This window comes from Varroa jacobsoni, unplaced genomic scaffold (assembly GCF_002532875.2).
Source record: "Varroa jacobsoni isolate VJ856 unplaced genomic scaffold, vjacob_1.0 scaffold_321, whole genome shotgun sequence".
Lineage (NCBI taxonomy): Eukaryota > Metazoa > Arthropoda > Arachnida > Mesostigmata > Varroidae > Varroa > Varroa jacobsoni.
The window spans coordinates 85,385-109,383 of record NW_019213223.1 but is presented as its reverse complement, the minus strand read 5'-3'; the positions used below and the strand labels follow the sequence as shown (position 1 = coordinate 109,383).

Below are 23,999 nucleotides of genomic sequence, written 5' to 3'. Positions count from 1 at the left end.
ACGAAACCCCCCCCCCCCCCAAGCTATTTTGTGATTATACCTATTTCTGCTGTTTCTGGTTTTTAAGAGTTTCTAGGTGAGTAAAAGTCGAGAAATTCGTTTGCCACTCTTTAGATACACAGTATCGCCGTGTTAATGAGCTCGTGCGACTAATGCAAGATACCTGGCGTCATTCTGCATTACTTTTCTTTCACCCCACCTCCTTGCTTGCATAGCCAACCTCCCCCAATACGGTCTGCATCTGGCTGTCTAACAACGATGTTTTATCGCTCAGTAGAAGAGTATCGCGTTTCCCTTAGTCCCCTGTTCGAATCACTGCTGCTGGGATAGTTACTGTTGATACTGGTGCTACCGATCGCTTGTAAATAAACTGCCGTATTACTTAGCCCTACGCATTTATGACGTAGCTACAGGTAAACATGTTGACATGGCGCATGCGACAGAGACATGTTGGCAGTCAAACATCTGTAGAACCGCTGAGTCTTTTGTTGTTATTGTAGTTGTTTGTCTTCGAAGCTCCGTATGCGTTGGTAGATGTGCAGCGTCGATGACCGCTATCGACAATCTATGTTTATAACTGTGCATGTTTAAAAGTGTATGGATGTGTGTGTGTGTGTGTGTTAATGTAGTATAGGCATGTGTTTGCTGTGGTTTTCACAGTCTTTTACGGTATGGCGTGTTACAATTGCACTGCTCCAAAAGGGCTGGTATGAGAACAAGATGGCCCGCTATCAACTCTGTCTACAGAACGTCTACGACGGCCTGCATGCGTGCTTCTCCTCGTCGCTTACGTATCATTGTGGTTGGCACCAGTTCGTCTGCCTAAGAGCTATCGTTGGAAGGGCGCAAGATTTGGATGCTCACCTATTAGTTGGCTGTTAGCCATTGACGTCGTGCTGACAAAAGGGTGGCGTGGTTTATCTGTAGACTGTATAATTTTTTTCGAGAACAACTCGTCTAACATCATGAGATGCGCGAGGACGTACGAGGGTTGCGAACCGGTATACGAGAAAATCACTATTCTGCCCAGTAAATGACCAGTATAGTAGGTGAAAAACCACGCATCCTCTCGTAGCTTTGGCGGCACGCTTATCTGATCAAAACGATTTTACGATTTAGCCACCACCGTCGCCATTACCGATGCTGTAGAGAGTGGGACGTGTGTCCTTATATAGCGGGACAGGTTCTCAGAGAAGACGAACTGCGGAACACGAACTACCTTAAGTGCTGTGACAATTCACTTTGAAAGAGGAACAAAACAGCAATGAACACCGGTACACTTGCTGAGGGCACAATCGTCGGCTTCGGCGATCCCTTGTTGGACATCACAGCCGATGTGGATCTGGACTTTCTGAAAAGGTTCGGCTTGAAGCAAGATGATTCTATCCTCGCAGGAGATAGCCAGCGTGGCCTCCCGAAGGAGCTGTGTGAAAGGTACACGCCTCGCTTCTCTTCCGGCGGATCAACACAGAATACCCTTCGGGTGATGCAGTGGATCCTCCGACAGCCCAGAATCTCAACCATGGTAGGTGCTATTGGTTATGACCAGTATGGCCGGTACTTAGAACAAAATGCTCGTGAATGCGGGGTTGATATTCGCTATCATTACGTAGAGCAGGAGTCGACAGGAACGTGTTGCGTTCTTCTTAGCCAGAACGGCATCCGTCGTTCGCTCATTACAACGAAAGGGGCCTCGGCCCGCTATTCGATTCAGCATTTGCAGCGCATTTGGGAGCCCGTTGTTGAACGTGCTCGATTTTTTTACGTCACGTGCTACTTTTTATCGGGCAATGCTGAAGTGGTTTTAGAGGTGGCCCATCACTCCCATCGGAGGGGCAAGGTGCTATGTCTCAATCTTTCAGCGTCCTTCCTAATGGCCCTTCATCGCGAAAAGATCTGTTCTATCTTGCCCTACGTGGATATTGTGTTCGGAAATGATAGCGAATTAGAAGCCTTCATTGAGGCTCACTATGAACCTGATCAAAAACTCACTCGCGAAGAAGCAGCTCGTTTCCTTTCAACATTTATGGCGCCGCCTGGATCACCTCGTCTCGCGGTAATCACGCAAGCTGAAAACACCGTCCTCGTGGCTAAAGGCAGTAAACTTGATAGTTATACCGTCGACGAAAAAGTGATCGACGTTGATTCTCCTGGTACGGTGGACACTAATGGAGCGGGTGATGCGTTCGTAGGCGGTTTCTTGGCCTCTCTGATCAAAAGCTGCTCTGTTGAAGTGTGCGTAAAGAACGGCTGCATGGCGGCGTTGGCCATCATTCACGAGGTCGGCTGTACGACTCCGGACCGTTCTAAGGTGCGTTTCTATTCGGGGACACGCGACACCGAACCCCGTATTCCTTCAATTACACGTCGACAAATCAGCATTTCATAAACCAGCTTCATTACAACGACGTTACCAGATCAGCATTTAACAATCATTCCGCATAGATTATACGGCGTCATTATAGAACCACCTCTTGCCGATTGGGCTTCATCATCGACCCAGATCCCCAGCAAAGGCTTTGGTGGCGGGCTTCCTCTTTGCCGACTCTCAGCAACCTGCGTGGTTCCAATCAGTTTGCATTCAGTTACCACGGTGAACCCATTTCTCATTTTTTTCTTGAACGATGCAGTGACTTATTCTATTATCGCTAAACTATTGCATAACCCGCATGTATCCATAGTCATGCCATTATAATACTTAAAGTACAAGCAGCCTCTCTAATCGGCGGAAACTTTCAGGTTGCCTTCTTAGACGGTCTCTAACATCCGTCCTCATTGATACTCTTGTAATATACCAGCGAATGCAGCAAATATACCGGCCGGAAGTCTCTAACTCTAGAGGCAAACTTGGTATACAGTGCGCTTGTGAAAATACGAAATAAAAGCAAAACACGCTATTTCTATAAAATTAGATATAACAGAATTTAATTTGTCTTTTCTCGCATTGAAACAATTTATGATCATGCTAAAGTTAGAGGGCTCTTAGTTGAACCCCCATTCATAAAAGTTTCTTCCTATACATGGAGCCTCGTAGAATAATTTAGGTGTATCCCGTAATCGTACATGTAGTAATAGTAAGTAACACGGCATTACAGATGTCCTTTAACCCGTTCCATCTTACTATACTGCTGTAGAAATTTTGTCGGCTGTCTCTCTCGCTCATTCGTATTTGCTAATCAGTGCTTTCAAGCTGACCATGGTCATTAAGGACATAGGTTTAATTGCTATGAAGATGACAAGAACGATCTTGAAAAAGCTTGTTTAGGTGAACCAACTTTATTCTGGCCATAATCTCCTGGGGATATGATTCGTCCCACTAAAACACGCTTAGAATCCGATGCAGTTACGGAAGCTGCTGGCAGAGAAATCACCGCGGTCGGGCTTGCGGTTGAAATGCCGGTTCGCGTAGTCTTTGACCAGCAGCCGGAGCGGGAGCTACAATAACTGATGCAGCAGAAGCATTAACAGCTGGAGCAGGAGCATTAATTGTAGTCGCTGACATAGACGCGAAAGCGACGACTGTCGCAGGTTTAGAAATGAGAACCTGAGGTGTCTCTGTGCCAGCTTCGCTCACTGGAGCTGCAGCTGCTACAACTGTGCGAATAGTAGTGGGTGTTGCTATGACTGAGTAGGAAAAGTGTTACGTCTTATTTCGGTCTAGGGAGGAGTAGGTGGTCCGCATTCGATTTGTATAATTCTTTCAGAGGGTTGAATAGGTTTTTGTACGTCAAACAACTGGGTGCCACCGTCATGAACAACACGCTCAATATGGACTGGTTCTTCTGATTCCGAAACGATCCGAATTATCCGGGGATCTGGCTCATTCACGTTGACATGTTTGGGCGTTGACTGAGGTCGGTTATGCGAATCAATTGAACGCCAGATTTATACTTTTCGAGGACGATTTTGCCTTCTGAGTTGGTGTGAATTTCATGCATTTTGGGACTAGTTGATCCTGTCACAGTTATCTGGTCCGGCGTAATACCGTTGCTTGTTTGGGTTAAAGCAATAAGACAAGCCACAATCGTTGCACTCACAACTCGAACAGTATGGCCTGTTGTTAGTAGTGATACATCGATTGCTGGAGCTGCATCGTTTGTTGTAGAAATAATGCTATTTATACAGGATGTACAAATTGCGCCAGATACCCCAGTGATACTACTTGTATTTGGGACTGCTACTGATGATTGCATGCCGGGCAAGGTCATCGCACCAGAAACGCTATTGACGGTAGAAACAGCTGCGATCGCCTGGTTCACTATCGGTCAACTTGCAATTTGAGTCACTGCCGGAGCACCAATTCGAACATTTGTTGATACGGGAACTAGAGTAGAGGAAATAATAGGTGAGCTAAGCTGAACTGCGAAAACATAACGTGGCCCCGTAATGGCAATATTTACGGCTGGCGTGCACGTTCGAATCAGGGTTGGTGGTCGGGAAGCAGCAGGTACTATGGAGGGTGTTGATACTTTCAGTCCCGGACTATATCGCAGCCTACCCGAGCTAACAGATATCGGCACTGTCGAAGTTCGTGCTTGCGTAAAAGCTGGAATGAAAACCGTCGAACCTAAGGGCGCTGGAAAGTGCGCAGCAGAGGTACAGGACATATCCAAAATGCCAGTGGCAAGAACCGGGCTGACAACATGTGTTCTGTACTGGCCCGACAGGCTTCCGGAAGCAGCATTTGCAACTGACATGCGAGTAATAACGAGGCTGTGAATAGGTGGCGCTGCTCGAGCAACAACTGCTATCGGGTTAGCACTGGCATATCGGGGGACTACTCGCGTCATTTCGGGACTGCAAAATTTTATAGCTGCGGGTACGCCGGCGATTGAGCTCGATATAGGTAGGTGCGACAACCTTCATGAACCCGTTAGAAGATATACCCGTGATAGGTGCTCAATAGCGGGACCCTGGCGTTCGGACACTAAAAACTGGTGAGTCAGGACTAGCAAACGTAAGCGCAGTAGAGTACGCAGTGCGTGTCACCGCCGGAGCGGCAGTCGGTTCTGCGATCCGCGTTAGTATAGCATCTGGGTACGAACATTATGCTGCGCAGGCTTAATAGCTCTAATGCCAATATTAGAAGAACCACTGGTAGCGACTCCTGTTGGAATGAGAACAGGCCTAGAAGCTGTAGAAATCGTGGAAACGGGTGATCCAACGTTGACGTCAACTGGTACGAACTGAGTAACAACTTCCATGATTTCAGCTGAGGAAACAAAAGGAAAAACATCCCCACAGGGGATGCGGAAACCGCACCTTAAACAAAAGGAAACAAACAAAATAAAACGATTCTCCATGTTTTCAACAAATCAACTAAAAAAATAGATATTACATGGCCACCATAATGCTACAAGCATGTACAACAGTTGGTCTTCAACAAGAACAGATTCAAAATTTCTCGCAGAACACAGAAATGCGGGTTCAAGCCATGCGGTCTTTATGTCTTAGCTGATCTGCTAGAGATGATTGTACCTGCGAGAACAGTAAAGACAGGCTTGTCTGTTACACTTGGACCAGGAGCAGAAGCTTTTGATACTGATAGGATAGTCAGACCTCGGACGGCCGCCACAGTTGGATCCTGAGCGAAAATTTCTGAGACCGGACGAGTCAGAGTCGCAACAACTCTTGTTGCCGCCGGAGCGACTGCCGAAACTTTGGTAACTGCGAGGGCTGGTGTACGAATTCTTGTCGTGGTCGAAACTGAAAATTCGGGCGTGGCCGAAGATTTCCATAGCCGGGACAGTAGTGATGGCTCGTCCGAGTTGGGGCGCAAAAACATTAACCCATGCTACGCAAGCCGGTGATATGAGATGTAGAACTATAAGACCTGGAGTCGCTATTTTGGGCACAGCCTGGGCAAGGATTGCAACTTTCGTTATAGAGATAGGCGTAGCTCTATTGGCCACAACGGGGACATGAGTGACAATGGCCCTAACAGATGGTGCTGCAACTGCCAGCTTTGATGTAATGACAGTTCTTGATACGGCAGGTGTGGCCACCTGTGACACTATTGGTGGTGGAACTGGAATCTGCACTTTTCTTTGCTTCGTAATAGCGTGATCTGTCACTGTTGGGGGTAGTAATTCGAGTCAGAAGTGGGTTAATGGTTTGACAAGAAAACACGCTGGTAACTGAATGGACAGGGGCAATTTCTTGAGTAACTACTCTCGCCATTTTTGGTAATGGATGATTAGCTATCGTAGAAAACGTCGAAGGTATTGAGATTTTGGAGGATTCTTTCGAATCAGAATAGCCAGCGATCGAAGTGGCCCCAGAATATGACGAACTGACAAGAGAAGGGCTGAGGGGAGTTGCAATACGCGTGATTACAGGGGATGCTATAAATGAGGGGGCGTGCGGTACTACCTGGTGAGGTACAGCGAAGGAGATTTGAGAGCAAGAGCTTGTGTTAGTCGCGGTGATTCTATGGGGCGACGCAACGGGCGCACGAACTATGTAGGGATCTACTGACGGTAAAACGGCGCGCCCTTGCTCGGATTCCGGTTACCACATATGAAGTTTGCAAAGTCGGTATAACAACTCGAGCATTTGATACAGCCACACGTGCCAAAGGTTTTATGACACGAGGCGCAAAGCCAGCTAATGCCGGTGCAGAAGCCACTTTTGTGGAAACTAGTGGCAATTTGACCATCGAGATAGGGTCAACAGCCAATGGCACGTTTGAGACGGACGTCACAGACTGACTGACATGCACAGGAGGAACCTCAATTGATGGTGTAACATGACAGGGCACGGTTGTCATGATTTAACTCACAACGGGTGTATGCACATTCACGACCAGCCTTGGGACTGCGACAGTGAGAGGCGCTGGAATTACCATGTTTTTAACAGTTGGAAGCTGTCTGATCATTGCACTCTGATCTTGTGAATATAAAGATCTAATCCCATTCACAGAAACGGTAATACCAGGTTGGTGCGCAAGTCGATAAAGGAGCGGATGTGGTGGTATGGTGCTATAGCTCACATGAGTTTTCACGCGTGACACGGTTCCGATGATTTCGGCTGTCTGAGTGTGAATTAGTAGTCTGTTCGGACTCTGAACAGCAGCTGTATGACAGGGATCGTAGCGAAAAATATTGACGACTGCATTGGGGATTGCCGGCTCAGAAAGGCCTCTAGCACTTCCAGCTAAGATAGACTTAATGTGATTTTTGTATACAGGTCCTTTAACAAAAGTCGTCACACCTTGTCCAGCTAGAGGATATTGATAGGGGTTGCCAATAATCTCTTTAGCTCCTTTTGGCCTAAAAGGCAATCAACTGCCGCATCTCCGATGTCTCACATGCTTAAAGGTCTAAAACAGTTTAGTCCATTTTTACACCGAACAATCGTCTTTCACGTGACGCCTGAAAATGCCTCCAGCCGAAATATGCGAAATATATAACCGATACGTGCATGAGTGAAAAAAACGAAGTCAAGCGTAGTCTACGCTGCGCAGACGGCATTTATAATAAATCCTGTTACCACCTATAAACATGTAAGTGATCAGACGTGTTGTTCTCTCGTCCTCTTCTCAATGCTGTACGTGAAACACTGATGCTACTTCTTATCAACTTCCCCCTGCGACTGCTGTACCATTGATACGGATGCATGTAGCACCAGCCTATAGCTGTAGGTCGGATCTGGACGGAATAATGAAACGAAATCCGCAGCCAATAGCAAGATACAATAATCGATATATGTAAGGCCTGGTTGTAGCGTGATGACCATGGCGGCAGTGGCCACACAACGAGACGCGCAGACATTCGTTGTTAGCGGTCGCTCGGCACATATAGCATACGCTAGCCAGCATTGACGAGTCGCGAAGGCTACAGAAAACACGAATACAAGACAACGCCACCGTTGAAGCTGCTTTTGTTGGCGCTATATTGACACAGTTGATATTATCTGAAGCCATTTGTTTTGCTTCAATTAACGAACGCAACAATCCAGCTGAGATAGCAATGATAGGCTGGTGTGTAGGTGTACCTAAATATTCACTAGATTTACTTCATTGCCCGATGTGTAAAGGCATGACAATGACTTCGAGGACGCGACAAGCACACGACGTATATGAGGAATCCAGAGTGTACAAGATAGCCATCAGCAATGCGGAGTGGTGGCATTTCGGAATGGGAACCAACAATCCAGGACACCCGCTATAGTAACTCACGTATGACGAAAGACACTTTGATGCACGGCCAAGGTGATACGTTCTAAGATCATTCGTCTGGCCATTTCAGAGGCACAGCTTGCTAAAAAAGCTCCGATAGTCCAATCGGTGTGGATCAGCGTTTCGCCGGTCTATAACACGAATCATTCTGTGTTTTATTTCTAATTTATATGTTCTAGACGTAATCTAAATATTGCTGCCTGTATCCTACATCGATTTGCGCTGCAGAACGTCATATGTACGAGTAAATTACGTGCTTATCGTTTGATGCACGAACTTATCATTTCAAGCCCTGTGAACATGTAATAATGTTTTTTTACGATAAAACATTCGTATTTATTTACCGAACGAGCAGTTGTGAGATAGGTAGGAATTACTAAGACACTTGGTTACTCGATTTTGTTACATTTTGAAGCCAGGGTCGCTAGTGCTATTATGACATTCGAACTATGAACGTAAATGTAATGAGGGTCTTTGGGGTAACTCGTCGTCTGCTAGACGCATCTATTATAAGCTGGATAGTATCGTAATGAAACTATCTAGATATATATATACGACATTGCTAAATTAAGAGCTGATTAAACAAAAAGCATTGAATAGGTCGAATGCTGTTGGGCAAAACAAATACCCCATCTAACAATAAAGCAAGCCGCTCGTCTAATTTAAAATATTGCCAAATGCAAAACGGACAATAGAGACCCATATCGATGAAAACGCATTCGAAATTTGGCGGGAAAGCCGCCAAGAAAGAAAGCGCTTAAATGATTATATAGATCAATCATCTAGTTGATTAGAACGATGACGATCTGCAAACTTTTTAAGAATTTTTCAATACTTTATTATTTCTGCCGTTGTTTGTTGTTGTTATCTGTTGTCTGTGATCAATTAACAAAATTTCTATTCGTATATAATGATAATTACTATTACTCATATCTGCTGGTATGCATTACTTTATAGTCTTGCAAAAGATGGCAGTCTTGCCGGACGGGCCGCGCGTCTAAAACAGCTTAATTTTTCAATATAACGTAATTCGGCCTATTTCTTTCTTTGCATCGTTTCTCGATTTGTTAGAACTTGCGCACTTTCCGGTTAACTCGTTACGCGATAATTACTTCCCAGAAACGTCAAAGATTCGACATGGGAAGGGACCTCAAATAGCTTCATAAAGGCTACATTATTTTGCTTAAGACACGCGGCTCGACGTCGCATACGCTGGTATACAGATGATGGCTTCTCCGGTCGAATTTTTAATAATTTAATAAAGTACTGCGTTTTGGCGTTTTTCTCGTTTGATGATTACCTGTAGTATTATAACTTATTTGTAGTATTATAACAGTGATTTTTCACCGCTTGTCTGTAATGTATTGTGTTACATTTGTTACCGTTATAATTACCTTAAATATTGTGTTTTTCCCTTTATCGTGGTCATGCCTTTTCTTTACTATTCTAAATTATCTATAATAATAATAATCATCATTTCATCGTTACTTATTCATCATTTCCTTCATCTAGACGTGTGCCCTACGCGCGCATTGAGGCAGGGTATGGCCCTTGATTCAGTTCAGTTGGCTCATTGAAGCTCATCTTGAAACCTTGCTAATAGGAAAATTTTCACTATGAAAATAGAGGAATAGAAGCCATTCGAAGCCTGACGGAGTGCTTATTGTTGACTGGTGATACCGTTAATAGTCCCAAGCGTAATTACCACGACGACGACTATCTATCGTGGCTTCCCAATAACTGTTTACACCGCAACAAAGGAATAAAAAAAATGGCCTATTATCGCAACCCACGTTCGATCGTGATCGCCGCATTCTTATTCATCTCGCTCCTGATCTATTATCTTGGCCTTGTATTTATTATCCTTTGGACATTTCCTTGTCCCCTGCGCATCAGCGGTAGTAGACGATTATGGCTTACATTGAAATATCAGTGTTTTGAGAAATTTGGCCTATTTCTTTTTTCTTTTGAAGTGTATTAACGGCCCATTGCATTAGTCTTGGTTAGGGTGATCCGTTTGTTTAGAAAAATCGGGGTCCGTAATTGTTGATCGCGGTGAGTTTTGTATCTTGTGTTCGTCACCGCTTCTTCAATATGCCTATAGTTACTTTTCATGCTAGTTTCGACTTGATTGGTATCAATCAGTGCTGTTCTTGTTAGCCCGTGAATCTGTTTACATGTTCGTTCTGCCTGTTTACCTTTATGTCTTTAGCCGACGTCGTTATTTTTGAACGAATATCTTTCTTGCGTCCTGTCACGCGCACTCTTTCGCTCCCGCTTTCGCCCTCTCGCTCTAACTAGCTGCTAATTTATACTATAATAATAATAATAATAATAATATCAATGGTTGTAAATTGTAGTAATAGTGGTACTAGTTGACGTTGGAGGCTTTAGTTTGCGGAAGAATGACGGTAGTAGTTCATGACGATAAAGATCGTTGTTTTTCTTTGCTTAGTTTTTTTCACGCGATCTATGAAACCGGTATTGGATTGCCTGCCAGGAAAACGTCCTGTGCTTAAGTCAACGCGAAATTCCGTACGGGGGTTTGTAATCACTAAGTCGCTTGGTTGCTGTGTTTTGTGATAGCTCTTATGAGAGATGCTGTGAATCATAGATCTCAGCGTTAGGTACCAGTAATCAAAGTAAGTATTAAATAGCGTGCTTAAGCAGACATTGCTTGCTGGTAGATCGGCGACTAGAGTCAGCTCGTAATCTCTTCCGTTCGTTTTTTTATCCTATTCCTCTGCTCAGCTATTACTTCGTACTGTTATTACTATTATAAACGAGCTCAATAGAGGTTCGGCCTCCCGCTTAAACAAACTCTCTATACTCATTATAATATATATGCGCATATGAATATATGCATCATGTCTTAGTTTCTCTCTCTAAATATAATAATAATAGCAGCATGCAATGATGTATACTGTCAATGTATCCTGGTATGGAAGAGGTTCAAGATGGTTTCGCATATTTCGATTGTATCCCTCATTGTCATCCTCATAATTGGTGTCGTTTAAAAAATGCTGTGTGTTTGTGTGTGTAAAAGCGGAATAAAATCACGGGTTTTTTTCAAAACAGGTGATATTTTTGGGGGCACACCAGAGGTTTTTACTAACGGTGAAAATTACATGTTTATGAACGTACAGGACTATAATAAAACCGTTAATTTTTATTTCAATAATAAATTAGTGACTGAAATTGGACCGTACGTACGTTCTCCATCGTCAACTGAATAACAGACATCATCACTGCGCCCTGATCAAGGATTGGTTAGCCAAATACATACATGTATCTTTTTCAACTACTATTAACAAGTAGCAGCTATTTAAATCTTTTTACTTATGCCTACAATAGAGCGACACTTTTAAAAGTGATCTAGATCATGTCCGAATTTTTCTATCGGCTGTTGATCTTCACCGGTTACTTTAGCTAGGTCGTTTTCGATGATCTTTGCCTGTAGATCGCTTGTCCGTATAGGACTTCGGTAGCCTGGAAATGAGCTCGACGCAACCAGTGACCGCTGAAAAAAGCCCATTGGGCTGTTTTTTTTGGGCCTACGTGTCGTCGTATGCTACAGTACAATATCATAATTACTCGTCATCATCTCGATTACTGTGACAATCAAAACATGCCGATTGAGTCACCCAGTGAGTTGAATAGCCGTTGTTGACATTCGGGGCGGAAACTCGTGCTATCAGCGTCAACCCTGTAGGCGGAAGACCACTCCGGCTTGGGTACACGTATGCTCAGGACCGGGTTCAATGGACTGTGTTGTGAATGCAAATCAGACAATAACAAGTCACTCTGCATGGTGTATGCTCACATATTGTTACTCTGATGTGCGCGTAAGTATCTGCTAAGAGCATTGCGGTGCAGCTGTTGTGTACGGTATTCCTCACCAGGGGCTTCTATGTGGCTACGTTTTGAAATATTGAATTGTTGTCATCGTCGTCGTCGTCGTCTTCTTCGACATGTTGGAACAACCTTGGACCTATAGCGCGTGCTTAATATACGATAACGGGACTAGGTACTGTGAATGAAATGGAGCAAATTAAGAAGAAATAGGGTAATGAAAGGTACGTGGTCGCGTACTATGCGCCATTTTTTTTATCAACCTATGAGAAGACTGCTTTTGTATCCGTGCCGCTTACAGTCACAGCTGGACTCCAGCGCATTACTTCAATATTTTTTTAGAATATTTAGTACCGAGACATGGAGCTGAAAGAAATTAACCTTTCGCTCTAACCGTTCCAATGCCGTTATCAAACAGTGGGCGCACATATGATAATAAAGAACAAAACAAAGAGATAACAAGCCCTATCTAAATAGAGACCTATAATGTTTCAAATGGGCAGCGTTTTTGAATACAATTAAGTATAGAAAATAGTTATTGTTTTAGAGATTATTTTTTTTTTGGCCCTTACCCGGCAAGCGAACGACGCCAATGCCAAGACAGCTGTTAACAAAATAAACAGACGACCCGTTGAAGTTTAACTTTTCGAAGGAATAGCTGTGATGATTTCATACACTCTATCTGAATCTGAAAAAAAATTCTATTGATACAGTATGACGAGATTTTGGATCGAAGGAGGAGTAAGTTACGGATCAGTTCGGCTCTGTATAGGTAACGTCGTTCTGTCTGGCTATCCCTTAAGTCGAATAGGTGCTTGAGGTACTCTACTGGGCGGGAGGCGCCTCCTCTTCTTGCTGCGTATCAGAGGTCCACAGCGTGAGGTTATCGCGAAGCAGTTGCATGATAAGCGTAGAGTCTTTATACGATTCCTCGTTGAGCGTATCCAGCTCCGCGATGGCGTCATCAAACGCCTGTTTCGCCAGGTGGCAAGCCCGATCCGGCGCGTTCAGGATTTCATAGTAGAATACAGAGAAGTTCAACGCCAAACCCAATCTGTGGTGAAAAAATAATAAATGCAAAGTTCTGATAGTAAGTGATAGTGTAAATAAATGTTCTTATATAATGAAATGATGATGATCAGTCTTTTTTAACCTATGCGTATTCTACTTCCTTGGCTAAAGGGTTAGCAAGAGTTAACATTGGAAATCGTTTGCCTCTCTGACCAATCGTTGTTACCCAGAGGTAGCCTCCTTTGATCGAAGCGTTTAGATCACAGTCTATCATATTCTAGGTAACATCCAGCGTCTAATATCAATAGTTATTTGAAGTTTTGATCACAGTGTATTTACAAGAGTTTATTCGTTTTATTGAAATATGTATATGACTGAGTTGACCCGTATGGAAAATTTCAAAGGTACGAACACTAGCTAAATATCAACAGGTCATAAATATAGGCAATAATATAATTGTAAAGGAAAACTTCACTGAAATTTTGCTTTCACTGACTTCACACAAGCATCAGATAATACTTTACTGCATCAGAAAGGTGGATCAGGGAGTATTATTATGAGCGATGCCGCTTAACACCGTGGAGCATTCAAACTAATTACTACAATTTACCGAGCTACTCGACTACATTATACAAATATGTTGATTTTTTTTATTGATATAGAAGTACTTGAAGGGTTCGGCTGGAAACAGGCTCAGTCAGGCCATTAATACTTGAAATGTTCGGACAAACCTTATTGGGTGGGTCGGCTGCATCTTACTCTTGGCCATTTCGAAGGCCTCCTGATACGCCGTCTGCGAGTTGTTGACCACCTCCTCCCGGCTTGCAGGTTGTGCTACCTCACTAAGGTAGCGGAAATAATCGCCTTTCATTTTTAGGTAGAAGACCTTGGACTCAGCCGAGCTAGACTTTGGGATGAGGAAACCGTCCAAAAGGGCAAGGACCTGCGAAGAGTATTAAACAGAAATTGACGTACGTTGAATTCACGTATATGGTGAACACGAAAATATAAGCCATATAGGGTACTACTGTTCTATTAGTGATCCATATTAAAATACGCACACACACCCTTTGTGTTAATAAATAATTTGTACTGGCATGCTGTACGACAGTATCTGTTATTGTTTTTGAAAGCTGCCTACATCTGTATTCCGATAACGAAGTTTCTAATGCTAGCGAAACGCTTGGGCCGCACGCCGATATGCCAAAATACATAGCTTTTGGGAAATATATTATATACTTCTGTAGAGGTTAAGGAGTAGAGAAAGGCATGTTTACAATTCTTCAATACACGGTTTAGCTTTACTACCTGATTGCAGATATCCTTCAGTTCCTGTTCGACTTTGAGTTTGTATTCTCCGGCGATCTGTTGCTGGTTGGCCTGTGAGGTCTTTGCCTCAATCGAGGAAATTACGCGCCAGGCGGATCGTCGAGCTCCTACTACGTTCTTATAGGCCACCGAAAGAAGATTCCGCTCTTCATTAGACAGCTCCGTAGCACTGCCTTCGGTTAACTCCTTCATTGCGCTAGCCATATCATCGTATCTATTTAAAGATAAATTAAACAAAAAGAAGCAAAATATTTTATCGACATACATTTAATATATATTATTTAACACTAAGTATCCCCTATAAGGGCGTGCGGGGTAAAATGAAAATATGGACCATACGATGATATAATTGTATCGTTGATAAAGAAGTCCTTACTTAGTTGGTTCCTTATTTAAGTTAACGCCTAGTATGGCACACTACCTGTATATTATTGAATAACGTATGTGAATCCATGAAAAGCATAGAAATCAGTTAGAATGAGGATAATCTGACCTCATGTGATAGTATTATCTTAAAAGTCTGTTAAAGGGAACACATCAGCCATTATTATTATTATAATATTTATAGTAATATATAAGAGTCAGTATATACAGAGAGAACAGTTAGTTTGTAGCTTGTGCTATATATTACGTGGAGGCTATTCCGCTACAGCCCTCAGTTACCGCGCGTTCCGAATTGCAATAAAAGATTTTCACTGGCGAGGGCCTGTGCTTTGTGCTTCAAAAAAAAAAAAAAAAAAAAAAAAAAACGAAGCTTAAAAAGTCGTATTCAATATATTATGTATCTTCGGAAAATCTTATGTATCTTACTAAAAACCACATAATTGTTTAATTTGGCTGCATCCTTAGCTTAAGAGCACCACCACCCGAATTAATAAACTTCCAAGGCTAAATTACGATATCATGCCACGGACCGGTCGCACTAACTTGATAAAGACACAAAAAAAAAATAGTTGGTGGAACCTTCGATGAAATAACGTGAGGTAAATGTGCTGCTCCCTTCAAAGGGAATGCGTCTTCACTGCCATTGGCTTAAGTGTGGAAGTTAGGAGACAAGGTAGCCGCTGGAATAATAACAATGGAGTACGGAAGCAATGAGTTCCTGTACGGACACAGCGAACTTGGTAATGATCAAGTCTTCGTCAAAACGCTAGAAAGAAGGGTCACCGCAGTGGTTCGACGAAATATGCCGGTAATATCAGCTAACTTCTAACGAAATAAGTTGTATAGGCCTCCCTTTTTTTTTTTATCAGCGACGCTCGTCACTGAAAGTATGATTGCGTTTGTTAGAGTTTAAGCAAAATCACGACCTCTTATTCACACGCTTTGCAACCTTTTTTTTTTTTCATTGTGCCGGACTGTCTGCGGGTCCGTTCATTGCTTCAAGTTTTCGCTACAAATTAAATGAGTGAGATATTGCAAATACTCCAAAAGATGTACAAGTATACGTTCAGCAGCTCCGAGCGCAACAATAATCGTCTAACATCCTTGTAAATTTTTGACGGTATTTCTATTTAGAACCACATATTTATTTGGCTTCGGGCAATTATTTGAAATTGATAGCGTTATACGTTGAGCAAGAGAGTTAAAATATAAAAAAGGACGCATTTTTGCACAAGACTGTCAATATAATAATAATAATAATAACAATAATAGATGTGTAATGTCACATGCTTTATACGTTGTTCTGCGGGTGGACGTCCTGTCAGCGACTAGGTAAATGTCAACCAGTGATTCGACCCTCTTCGGGTCTAAAGAACCGCGTGTTTTAAAGTTACATAGTATTCCCGGGTGTTACAATGATACATTTGAATATTCACCCTACCCCAAGTTCGCCCACTTAGGTTAAGGGTAGTACAAGGTTAGGCTTACTGTACAAATTCAAAATGAACTGCAACCTACTAAAACATTTATGCCAATGCACGAATAAACATTAGTATACAACACAACTCACGTGATGGCTATATAAGTAGATTTCCGATGAGGAATAATATCTAGCAGCCGTTTTTCTTTCTTCTCAGAAAGAGCCCTTCACTACACCGAAGGTTACTGAAGAGATTTTCACTTGTACATGATGCACGTTTAGAAGTGCTCGATGTTCGACGGTATGACTCGCCAAAAAAATCCTATACTTCACCTCTAACTAAGTGTCTACTTGGAACTACATAAGGTAGAGTTTTGTAAAAGCTTCTTCATTCTATTCATGTTTATTCATCCTCGCTTGGCAACAAAGTGCTGTGGTCGTTAGATGAACTCGATGAAGTCGTACTTGTTACATAAAAACTCTTATAAACAAAATATAGATTTGTCCCGCGGATTCGATGGACTAAATCACCAGCGACAGTAGCAACAAAAGCAACATTTACGATCGCCGACTCGTCATCTGCGCTTGTATTCGATGAGTAGTGTTCACGGACTTAATAGCTGCTGACGTCAATAGATCTTGGAGTCGGTTTTCCTCCTTGTAGCTCTGGAATGGCATATTTAAGCATGTGAGCATGAGTGCATGTATGTAGTCGCTGTCAAACATGTTGCAGGGTTTGATAATCGCAAAAACTGATTCGTTCGTGGCCTAGGAGCTGGAAAACACAAATATAGCCAGACCGGAAGTAATAGTGGGGCCGTTCGGTGAAAATGCGCACGGAAAATGGGAATACAGAGTGTACACTCTGTACAGCGTTCAACCAGCTTAACTATGGCGGAAATAGGTCAGAGAGTTTTTGAAAAGATTTGAGCGGATCCGTTTTAATAGAAATGTAAAACGTAAGGAGCTCGTGCAGGCCGAAGCAGAACCCATTGTTTCAAAACGTGAGAAAAGTGGGCGAATACCATATCCAATCAAGAACGAATAAAGATATGAAATGTTCTATTGCCATAATCAAACATCGACCCTCGTCTTCAATCAAGCTTTTTTAACTCAGTGTCTCTCAGTGCATGCTCGAAATGGCGTGCTCTTCAAAGGAGGGAAATCAAGTATCTTTCGTCCCTTATACCCATCTCTAATTTTTATTGCGACGTCGGTACAGAAGGTTGAACTTGGCTAGCATAGACCTCTAATACACGAGGGGATTGTTCGGTAGCGAATCCATTGTACGGGTCTCCGACCGGTATTCTGTGCGTCAGAAGCGACGTGCCTCGAATTTCTATAAACGTCGAGGCCCCCCTGGATTCGTCTTGCATACTGCCGAGCTTCCAATGCTATATAGGCGGTCAGGAGGCGCATGGACAAGGCGGCGATCACCGCTATTGCCACTTCTGGGGCAATACAATGAATGGAGCAGCGGGTTAGTCAAATAGAGATTGTCGGTCAAATGACCTATTTAGAAGAACTGAGGAGATTGAGGTTTGGAGACAAATGCTACTTTCCTCATATCCGTAATATGCGTCACTGTATTTCGGTGTGGGCATCGCTTCCTATCACGCTTGTGATAAGAAGTTAAACGGGGAAACATCTCAGCCCGCTGCAGAATGCTGATCTGTTAGGGAAGTTCATTATGCTAACTTTACGAAATTTGCCATCCAATACAGAAGAATGTAATTGAACTGTCTTTATGAAGTTAGTAAAAATACGAAATTATACCTGTATGTAGAAGCGAACGGATGCCAATCGAGTTGTAAGATTTGTAAGATACGCCATCTTGAAATATTCAGTCACTATTAATTAATAGGGCACATCAAACTACGTTCGGTTCAATGTGGTGCAAAATTGAAGTTTGAAACATTAGAGGGCCAAGAAGCTCAACGATGGTTGTATGAAGAAAAAGAGTGGACTTCGAAGGCGCAGTATAGCTGAAAGAAAGTGCCCTATTTAAATTGTGCTATGACGTTGTGATAAACGTTGTGTGTAAACTGCCAAGTGTAGCACAGTAAAAGCTTGACCTGCTAATCCGCCAATGAATTAAATTCTAGCTGATTGATAGGCAGTTCGTCTCGTCCGACCCTTGAGACAATGCAATGTTATCTGCCAAAAAAAATCACATTGCCCTATTATATTTTGAACGCGGCGTATTTTCTTCGGGTAGCCGACACACTCCGTTCGATGTTGAGTTACCCATCGTCGCCATAGAGCGTACATATCTGTTGTGAAGGCTCACACAATCCTCAAATATCCCCAAACACAAAAATGTCGTTTCTAAGACATGTTAGTGGATTTACATAGCGTGTATCGAAATTTTCGGAACTTTCGTGCTGACTGACTATGTGTGTCGTTGGCATCGGTCAGTCCTCCGCCGAATGTTGAGTGCGTCTTCGTCCATTCGCTTGCGTTACTACCACGAATTTCGCAGTCGGCACGCGGCGTCATAGAGCCACCGTAGTTCTGTTGCGAGCGGGAAACACAGTATGTTTGTCGGTCTGTGGGTACGTATGTGTGCGTGATGTGTCCAGGCCCGTTCTTGTCGCAGGCACCAAACGAATGACGCTATTTAGTGGCCTTCGTGCAAAGGGCCATCGACAGGTCACCAAAGCGGAACCCTCGGGACGGGGAGAAATAGTGAGTGCGATCGGCGATCATTGTATGACCAGTCAGTTGGCGATGAACCACATCAGACTAGAGGCATCATGGCTTAATCGTCCGGCAACTGGTGCACCCAAAAGCTATACTATTTAGTCACTATGTAACAAAACTAGTATTACAAAACTTTTAGCTTCTTTAGATATTTATATGTATTCATGTCAAATAATGGTGCAGTTGCCTCATACATCTCAATGTATACGAACTTCAAGACGTCTATTAATCCAATGTTTTATTCAATCCGCAATAGCTACTTAGAAAAATCGTACTTATACGAAAAATGTAAAGTTACGCGAGAGATTCATTTATATTCCTACTAATCTATATGCATTTATCCATTTTTTTCATGTTCGATCATTCTATGAACAGCAAGAGAAGGTGGCATGCTGTGTTTCGCTATTTTGGAATCTCTTGCAAGTTCTTTTACGTATGTCTCTAATGATTTGCGAGCGGAACACTGTAAATAGCAGCTTATTTACTGCAGGCATGATGCTACGTGCAGGATACAACTACCCTCAATCGTAATGCCGGCCAGAGTCGTCGCCTAGTAACAACAGGTCGAGGCTACCTAAATTTTAATGGCGTAGTAAAAGGGTATGGGGTACGATTTGGCGGGGAGAGCAGAAGCATGATTTCAACACTACCATCGGCAGCAGCAAATACGTCCTGACCACTTATCCTGCTTCGTGCAGCTGATTCTGCTGTAAGTGTAGTTTGATATCTGTGCACACGTCGTTATCTGTGCCTGTATGTTATTCCGGGTTTTAGTTTTACGTTACACTCAAGTGGAGATCGAGCACCGCGGCGCCAGCCGGTTCATTGGTCTATAGTGTCTCAAAGCAACTTCACGATTTGCTCCGCGTAAAGGCTGTATTGGGAGTCTGGAGAAGGGGAAATTGAGCTCATGGAGAAATAGGGTAATGGCTCTAGCGGAGGCTAACTGCAGCCATCTGACTTAGAAGAGCAGTAGAGGCCCCAATGGTAGATCGTGAATCTACAGACAGTGACCATCAACCCCTTACTATCACACATGAGCAACTCTGCCATCGCGTTCTAGACACGCCGCTAAGTCGCCTTCGTGTGCCTTTCCGCTTCCGGTTCCCATTACTGCGGTATCACTGAATATGTATACTGTTTTCTGAGTATATGATTTATACAAAACCCTTACGAAGTTTAGTATTGCAAAGTGGTAATAGTTTGTAAGGTGCACTCAGCTAGGTACGTATTTGCATCTGTTAAATTGTGCAACTTAGTGAATAGCTCTAACCAGCCGCCTAGAACCATACCGATCTAGAGAAAGCTAGAAAAATATTATACAAGGCAAATATTAGAAACGTTTATTTTTCAGCTTCAAGCTAGCTGGGTAGGTCGAAGAATGACGTCGACCTGCGGCTAACTCTAGCCCAACGGCAACGCTTTAATCTGCATAAACAGTTATGAGATCGGAAAAGAATCTTTCACAAGGGCGGGGGCGAGGTGGGCATAATAGACTGTATCGCACACAGACACACTCACGACGCAGAATCACTTTTACTTAGCGCGAAAACAACGAACAAAAGAGTAGCGTAAAAAAACCAGGTCCCCTAAGCCAGGATAATTTGTAATCTCGTTATTGTTACCAGTGGCTGTCTTCAGCGAGCAAGTCGGCCTTCTGTTCTGCCACATTTAACAAAAAACGATGACACATATTCCCTACACACATGCAAACACATGTGTGTGTGAACGAGTGATATCTATATATCATCGGGCTCATACCCTGCTCTTTAATCAGACGCTATCCAAACTTAACGGGGCTATTTTTTGTCACTCCCTCCGAATTCACCCTTATATATTATCTAGCTACAAACAAGCTCTTGCTATGTCGTATACAAGGTCTATGCATCTGCGTAGGGCGTACATCAATTACAAAGTAGGTAGATAGGTCCGATAGTGCCACACGTATATAAGACTATCATGAAGCTTATTAATAATAATTATCCATTATTATTATTTTTGATCTTGTTTAAACGCTTCTTTATTTCGTCGAAACAGCAATAACAGGTGAAAGGAGAACGGGTTTTTTCTCACCTTTCGGCATGTTCGGCTAGCTTCGCCAGCTGAACGAGCTTCTCGCGATCGGCCATGGCTTCTTCCTGCCGTTGGAACTCGTCGGCTGTACGACAACGACGGCTGATGAATGAACGTTGTGCGTTTTAACGTAGTCTTTGCGTACCAACTTCCACTATTACGACGACCTCACTGACGCAAACGTCGCCCCACACTTTACGCCTCTGTTCACGGCCGTGTGTGCTCCGCCCGATTTATCGGTCACTCACGACGCAACTCCTGTACACGCAACTTCACGATCGTCCTGTAGGGAGTAATCGTAGCAGCAGCGGCTCGGAAATCCTTTTAGGTTTTGTTCTCTCGACGGAATCGCCTCCGCCACCTGCGCTGCCGTCGCGCAGCCGCTGCCACCGCTCAAAGCACACAACGCAACGTGTCTCGGTCAACCAGCAATTCTTCTTCACCCTCACAAAGCGTCACTGCTGCTGCTGCTGCTGCTGCTGCTGCAGGCGATAGTTGATCGTTATAACGCAATTCTCAAAACTCTCACAGCTCGAGAGGGATGACTTGGCCGGTTCAGTTGTCGGTGGGTGATAATTCGTCGATGAGGCTGCTCGCTGCTCGGTTCTTTGAGTCGGCTGCCGTTCTTCGCAATTTACCACTATCTCGTCGTTTCAGTTTGCTGCTGCTGTTGCTTCAGGACCAGTCGACCAGACCAAAGCGGACCAGGGTAGAGCAGCAGCGGCGACGGTGGCTTACGCATGCAGTCGGCCAGAGTCAGGCAGGCGAGCACCAACGAGGCAGGTCACTCGTTGGGGCCACTGGAGATAGAGAGCTGGCTGGGGCAGTGGCTGTGGCGGCGCTGATGGTAGTAGCAGGCTGACGAGGGAGTGTAAAGGACGACAGGATGGCGTACGCGAGCAGAGAAGCAACCCAGTGTTGAATGGACGCCAGATCGTCTTGCAGCCACCGCTAGGCCAGAGGCCGGCCGACCGCTAGACAGGACCCCGCTCAGGACCAGTGCAAACCGGTGCCCTGCGCTCAGAACCCGAGCGTTTGGCCCTCTGGGTTTGACTGGCCGGGCCGTGCAGACAAACGCAGAACCGGCTCCGCTTAGGGCCCTCGCACCGCCAAAGCACGAGAGGGCGGAAGGGCCGTACCGGGAAGGAATGTAAAGGGCCAGGCAAACTCGATTCCAATGCAATGCTGACACCTCTCTTAGAATCTGCATCTCAGGTGTAGACATACACACGCACACACATAGACACACATTCATAGACACGGCGTGAGTTGCTACAACGGCGTGGTAAGAATGACGCGGCCATCACGAGCATGACCAGCGACATAAGCATCTAAAGGTGGGCTACTAAGAAGCAACCGACCTAGAACCGAGACCAGAGACTTGGTGCGGGTTTTTCATCTGGAGCAGTAGGAGTAAGGTGAGGAACGACTCGACAGACTCAGCTAGATGGCGCTCCGACATTCGTCAAAACTGATCGTATTATGTAAACGCTGTACACTTTTTGTCATTCAAGCTTTTCTAATAGTTAGTATTAATGAACCTTTTGTTATTTTCGGTGTTTGGGGTTCGTGCCAAACCCTTATTAAAGAGATGAACAACGAAAAAGCGGTCTAAAAGCACCATCCAACGGATCCGAATATTTTTCCTTATCGACTAGCGGATTTTGTCACAGAATCTAACTGACAGCGTTACGGCGGCTCTTTCCGGCGTGGCGGCCGGCAGCGAATGTGACAGCTAGCGGTTACCTCCACTGAAACGCTACCAACGTGGAACGACCTGTGGTACTAAGTTCTAGCAGCAATACTGGGTGCTGTGCATAAAGGTGTAATTCTTTGTGTGTCTACTAGTGTATTAACGGATGCCTTTTAACCGTCTATTAATGGACGTGCAGATCTTTGGGCGCACGTGCAGTTGGAACTATCAGAAAACCAAACGATTTCAGCCCCCAAGGCCCCCATCGCACAGCCAACGACCATTTTCCGCGTGCTCAAACACGCTCGGTAATGTGAACAAATTACTCGGCTATCGAAAAGAGCACGTACGTGCGTTTCACTGCCTGATAGAGAGACCAATTATGTCTATTAATCGAGGTGCGTCTTTATGAGGCCAAATTTAAAAACGTGTATTGTCTACCTGGAGATGTCAAGTTGGATTCGTGCATTCGTGACAAGGTTAGATAAATAAAAGGGTTAATCACACTATTACTAATTGTTCGGTAAAATTGTGTGTAAATACGAAAGGACTCTTCAAGAAATACAAATAACTGATGTAGTTGGTGGCTTCTCGATGGTGATTAGAGTTTGTTTAGTCATCTTGTGGTTGAAATTCACGTATTTACATTAAGAAAAAAAGAGCCACTACGAAATATGTAGGATTTTCATCTGACTTTTGCTTGACTCAGTTACGTTTACGTTATTTAAACCAGTGTCGGTAAAAGCCATTCGCTTTAGAAAGCATTTGTAGAGTATTAATTGTACTTGAAACATCTATAGATCACGATCGTAAATCCTTTACCAGGAAACCGTTACTCGTTACTATGGGTACCCCTTAGAGACGTACACTGAAACGGATCCTTTCCTATCAAGTGCTTTTACTCTCTTTATCCTGCTCTACCATCTTAGGGTTTATATAAATTACAACAGAAGGTCTAGTTAAGAAAGCCTCTTACTACAACGTCCCAGCCACCAGGTTTCCCCTCTGTTGCTTTTCGTAGAGGCTACTTTTGACTTGCTGAGACCGATGGACACGGAATCAACCCCAACTAACGCATCGAATCAAACAGTATTATAGCTTGCCTAACAGCCATTACTTCAACGGTCTGCCATCTTCTGGGGAAGTTCGACTAAACAAGAAACTCTTCGTTTTATCCTCCGGATGGTTAACTTCTTACTAACGATTGTTGGATCTAACTGGCAACAGAAGCCATCGCATAGGTTCGTAGAGAAGTGCATTCACGTTTACTGCATACAATTTTCGTTTTTATATAACGGTGCTGTACAATATTAACGAAACTCGTTTCTAATTATCCAGAATTCGTATCTTAGAGA

The 23,999-nt window shown here is 43.8% G+C and overlaps 3 protein-coding genes and 1 long non-coding RNA gene across 7 annotated transcripts; 2 read left to right on the top strand and 2 right to left on the bottom strand.

Annotated features, from left to right (window-relative positions):
* The first annotated feature begins 875 nt into the window (after positions 1–875).
* Positions 876–2,923, top strand: LOC111259329 (uncharacterized). Of its 2 annotated transcripts, none has more exons than XM_086967855.1 (2): positions 876–2,593; positions 2,740–2,923. In XM_086967855.1, exon 1 carries the CDS (start codon positions 1,265–1,267, stop codon positions 2,387–2,389), a length of 1,125 nt encoding a protein of 374 aa, XP_086823981.1. In that variant the 5' UTR covers positions 876–1,264; the 3' UTR covers positions 2,390–2,593; positions 2,740–2,923. The 2 variants fall into 2 exon arrangements, with proteins under 2 accessions (XP_086823981.1, XP_022687008.1); XM_022831273.2 differs by having other exon boundaries at positions 886–2,311.
* A 91-nt stretch (positions 2,924–3,014) lies between these two features.
* LOC111259330 (uncharacterized) lies at positions 3,015–8,866 on the bottom strand. 2 transcript variants are annotated; one of them, XM_022831274.2, is made up of 2 exons: positions 5,479–8,866; positions 3,015–5,262 (listed from the first exon to the last, which is right to left on the bottom strand). In XM_022831274.2, exons 1-2 carry the CDS (start codon positions 5,783–5,785, stop codon positions 4,949–4,951), a joined length of 621 nt encoding a protein of 206 aa, XP_022687009.2. In that variant the 5' UTR covers positions 5,786–8,866; the 3' UTR covers positions 3,015–4,948. The 2 variants fall into 2 exon arrangements, with proteins under 2 accessions (XP_022687009.2, XP_086823983.1); XM_086967857.1 differs by having other exon boundaries at positions 3,015–5,212.
* A 124-nt stretch (positions 8,867–8,990) lies between these two features.
* Positions 8,991–21,732, bottom strand: LOC111259331 (14-3-3 protein zeta). Of its 2 annotated transcripts, none has more exons than XM_022831275.2 (4): positions 20,952–21,732; positions 14,351–14,585; positions 13,774–13,985; positions 8,991–13,085 (listed from the first exon to the last, which is right to left on the bottom strand). In XM_022831275.2, the coding sequence occupies exons 1-4, from the start codon at positions 21,005–21,007 to the stop codon at positions 12,857–12,859; spliced, it is 732 nt and encodes a 243-aa protein (XP_022687010.1). In that variant the 5' UTR covers positions 21,008–21,732; the 3' UTR covers positions 8,991–12,856. The 2 variants fall into 2 exon arrangements, with proteins under 2 accessions (XP_022687010.1, XP_022687011.1); XM_022831276.2 differs by lacking the exon at positions 20,952–21,732 and adding an exon at positions 16,326–17,222.
* A 145-nt stretch (positions 21,733–21,877) lies between these two features.
* On the top strand, positions 21,878–23,160 carry LOC147753651 (uncharacterized). The gene is made up of 2 exons (XR_015310539.1): positions 21,878–22,369; positions 22,541–23,160. It is a non-coding gene; the product is annotated as an uncharacterized LOC147753651 (long non-coding RNA).
* The last annotated feature ends 839 nt before the right edge of the window (positions 23,161–23,999 follow it).

Bases quoted from the DNA above. Each gene is read 5' to 3' on its own strand.
- LOC111259330 (XM_022831274.2), bottom strand. From the start codon at position 5,785: ATGTTTTTGCGCCCCAACTCGGACGAGCCATCACTACTGTCCCGGCTA. The intron at 5,263-5,478 runs GTACAATCATCT...CTTTTGTTTAAG, and splicing joins TGTCTTTACTGTTCTCGCAG to GTGCGGTTTCCGCATCCCCT.
- LOC111259331 (XM_022831275.2), bottom strand. From the start codon at position 21,007: ATGGCCGATCGCGAGAAGCTCGTTCAGCTGGCGAAGCTAGCCGAACAT. The intron at 14,586-20,951 runs GTGAGAAAAAAC...ATCTTTAAATAG, and splicing joins CTAGCCGAACATGCCGAAAG to ATACGATGATATGGCTAGCG. The intron at 13,986-14,350 runs GTAGTAAAGCTA...TACTCTTCGCAG, and splicing joins TGAAGGATATCTGCAATCAG to GTCCTTGCCCTTTTGGACGG.
- LOC111259329 (XM_086967855.1), top strand. From the start codon at position 1,265: ATGAACACCGGTACACTTGCTGAGGGCACAATCGTCGGCTTCGGCGAT.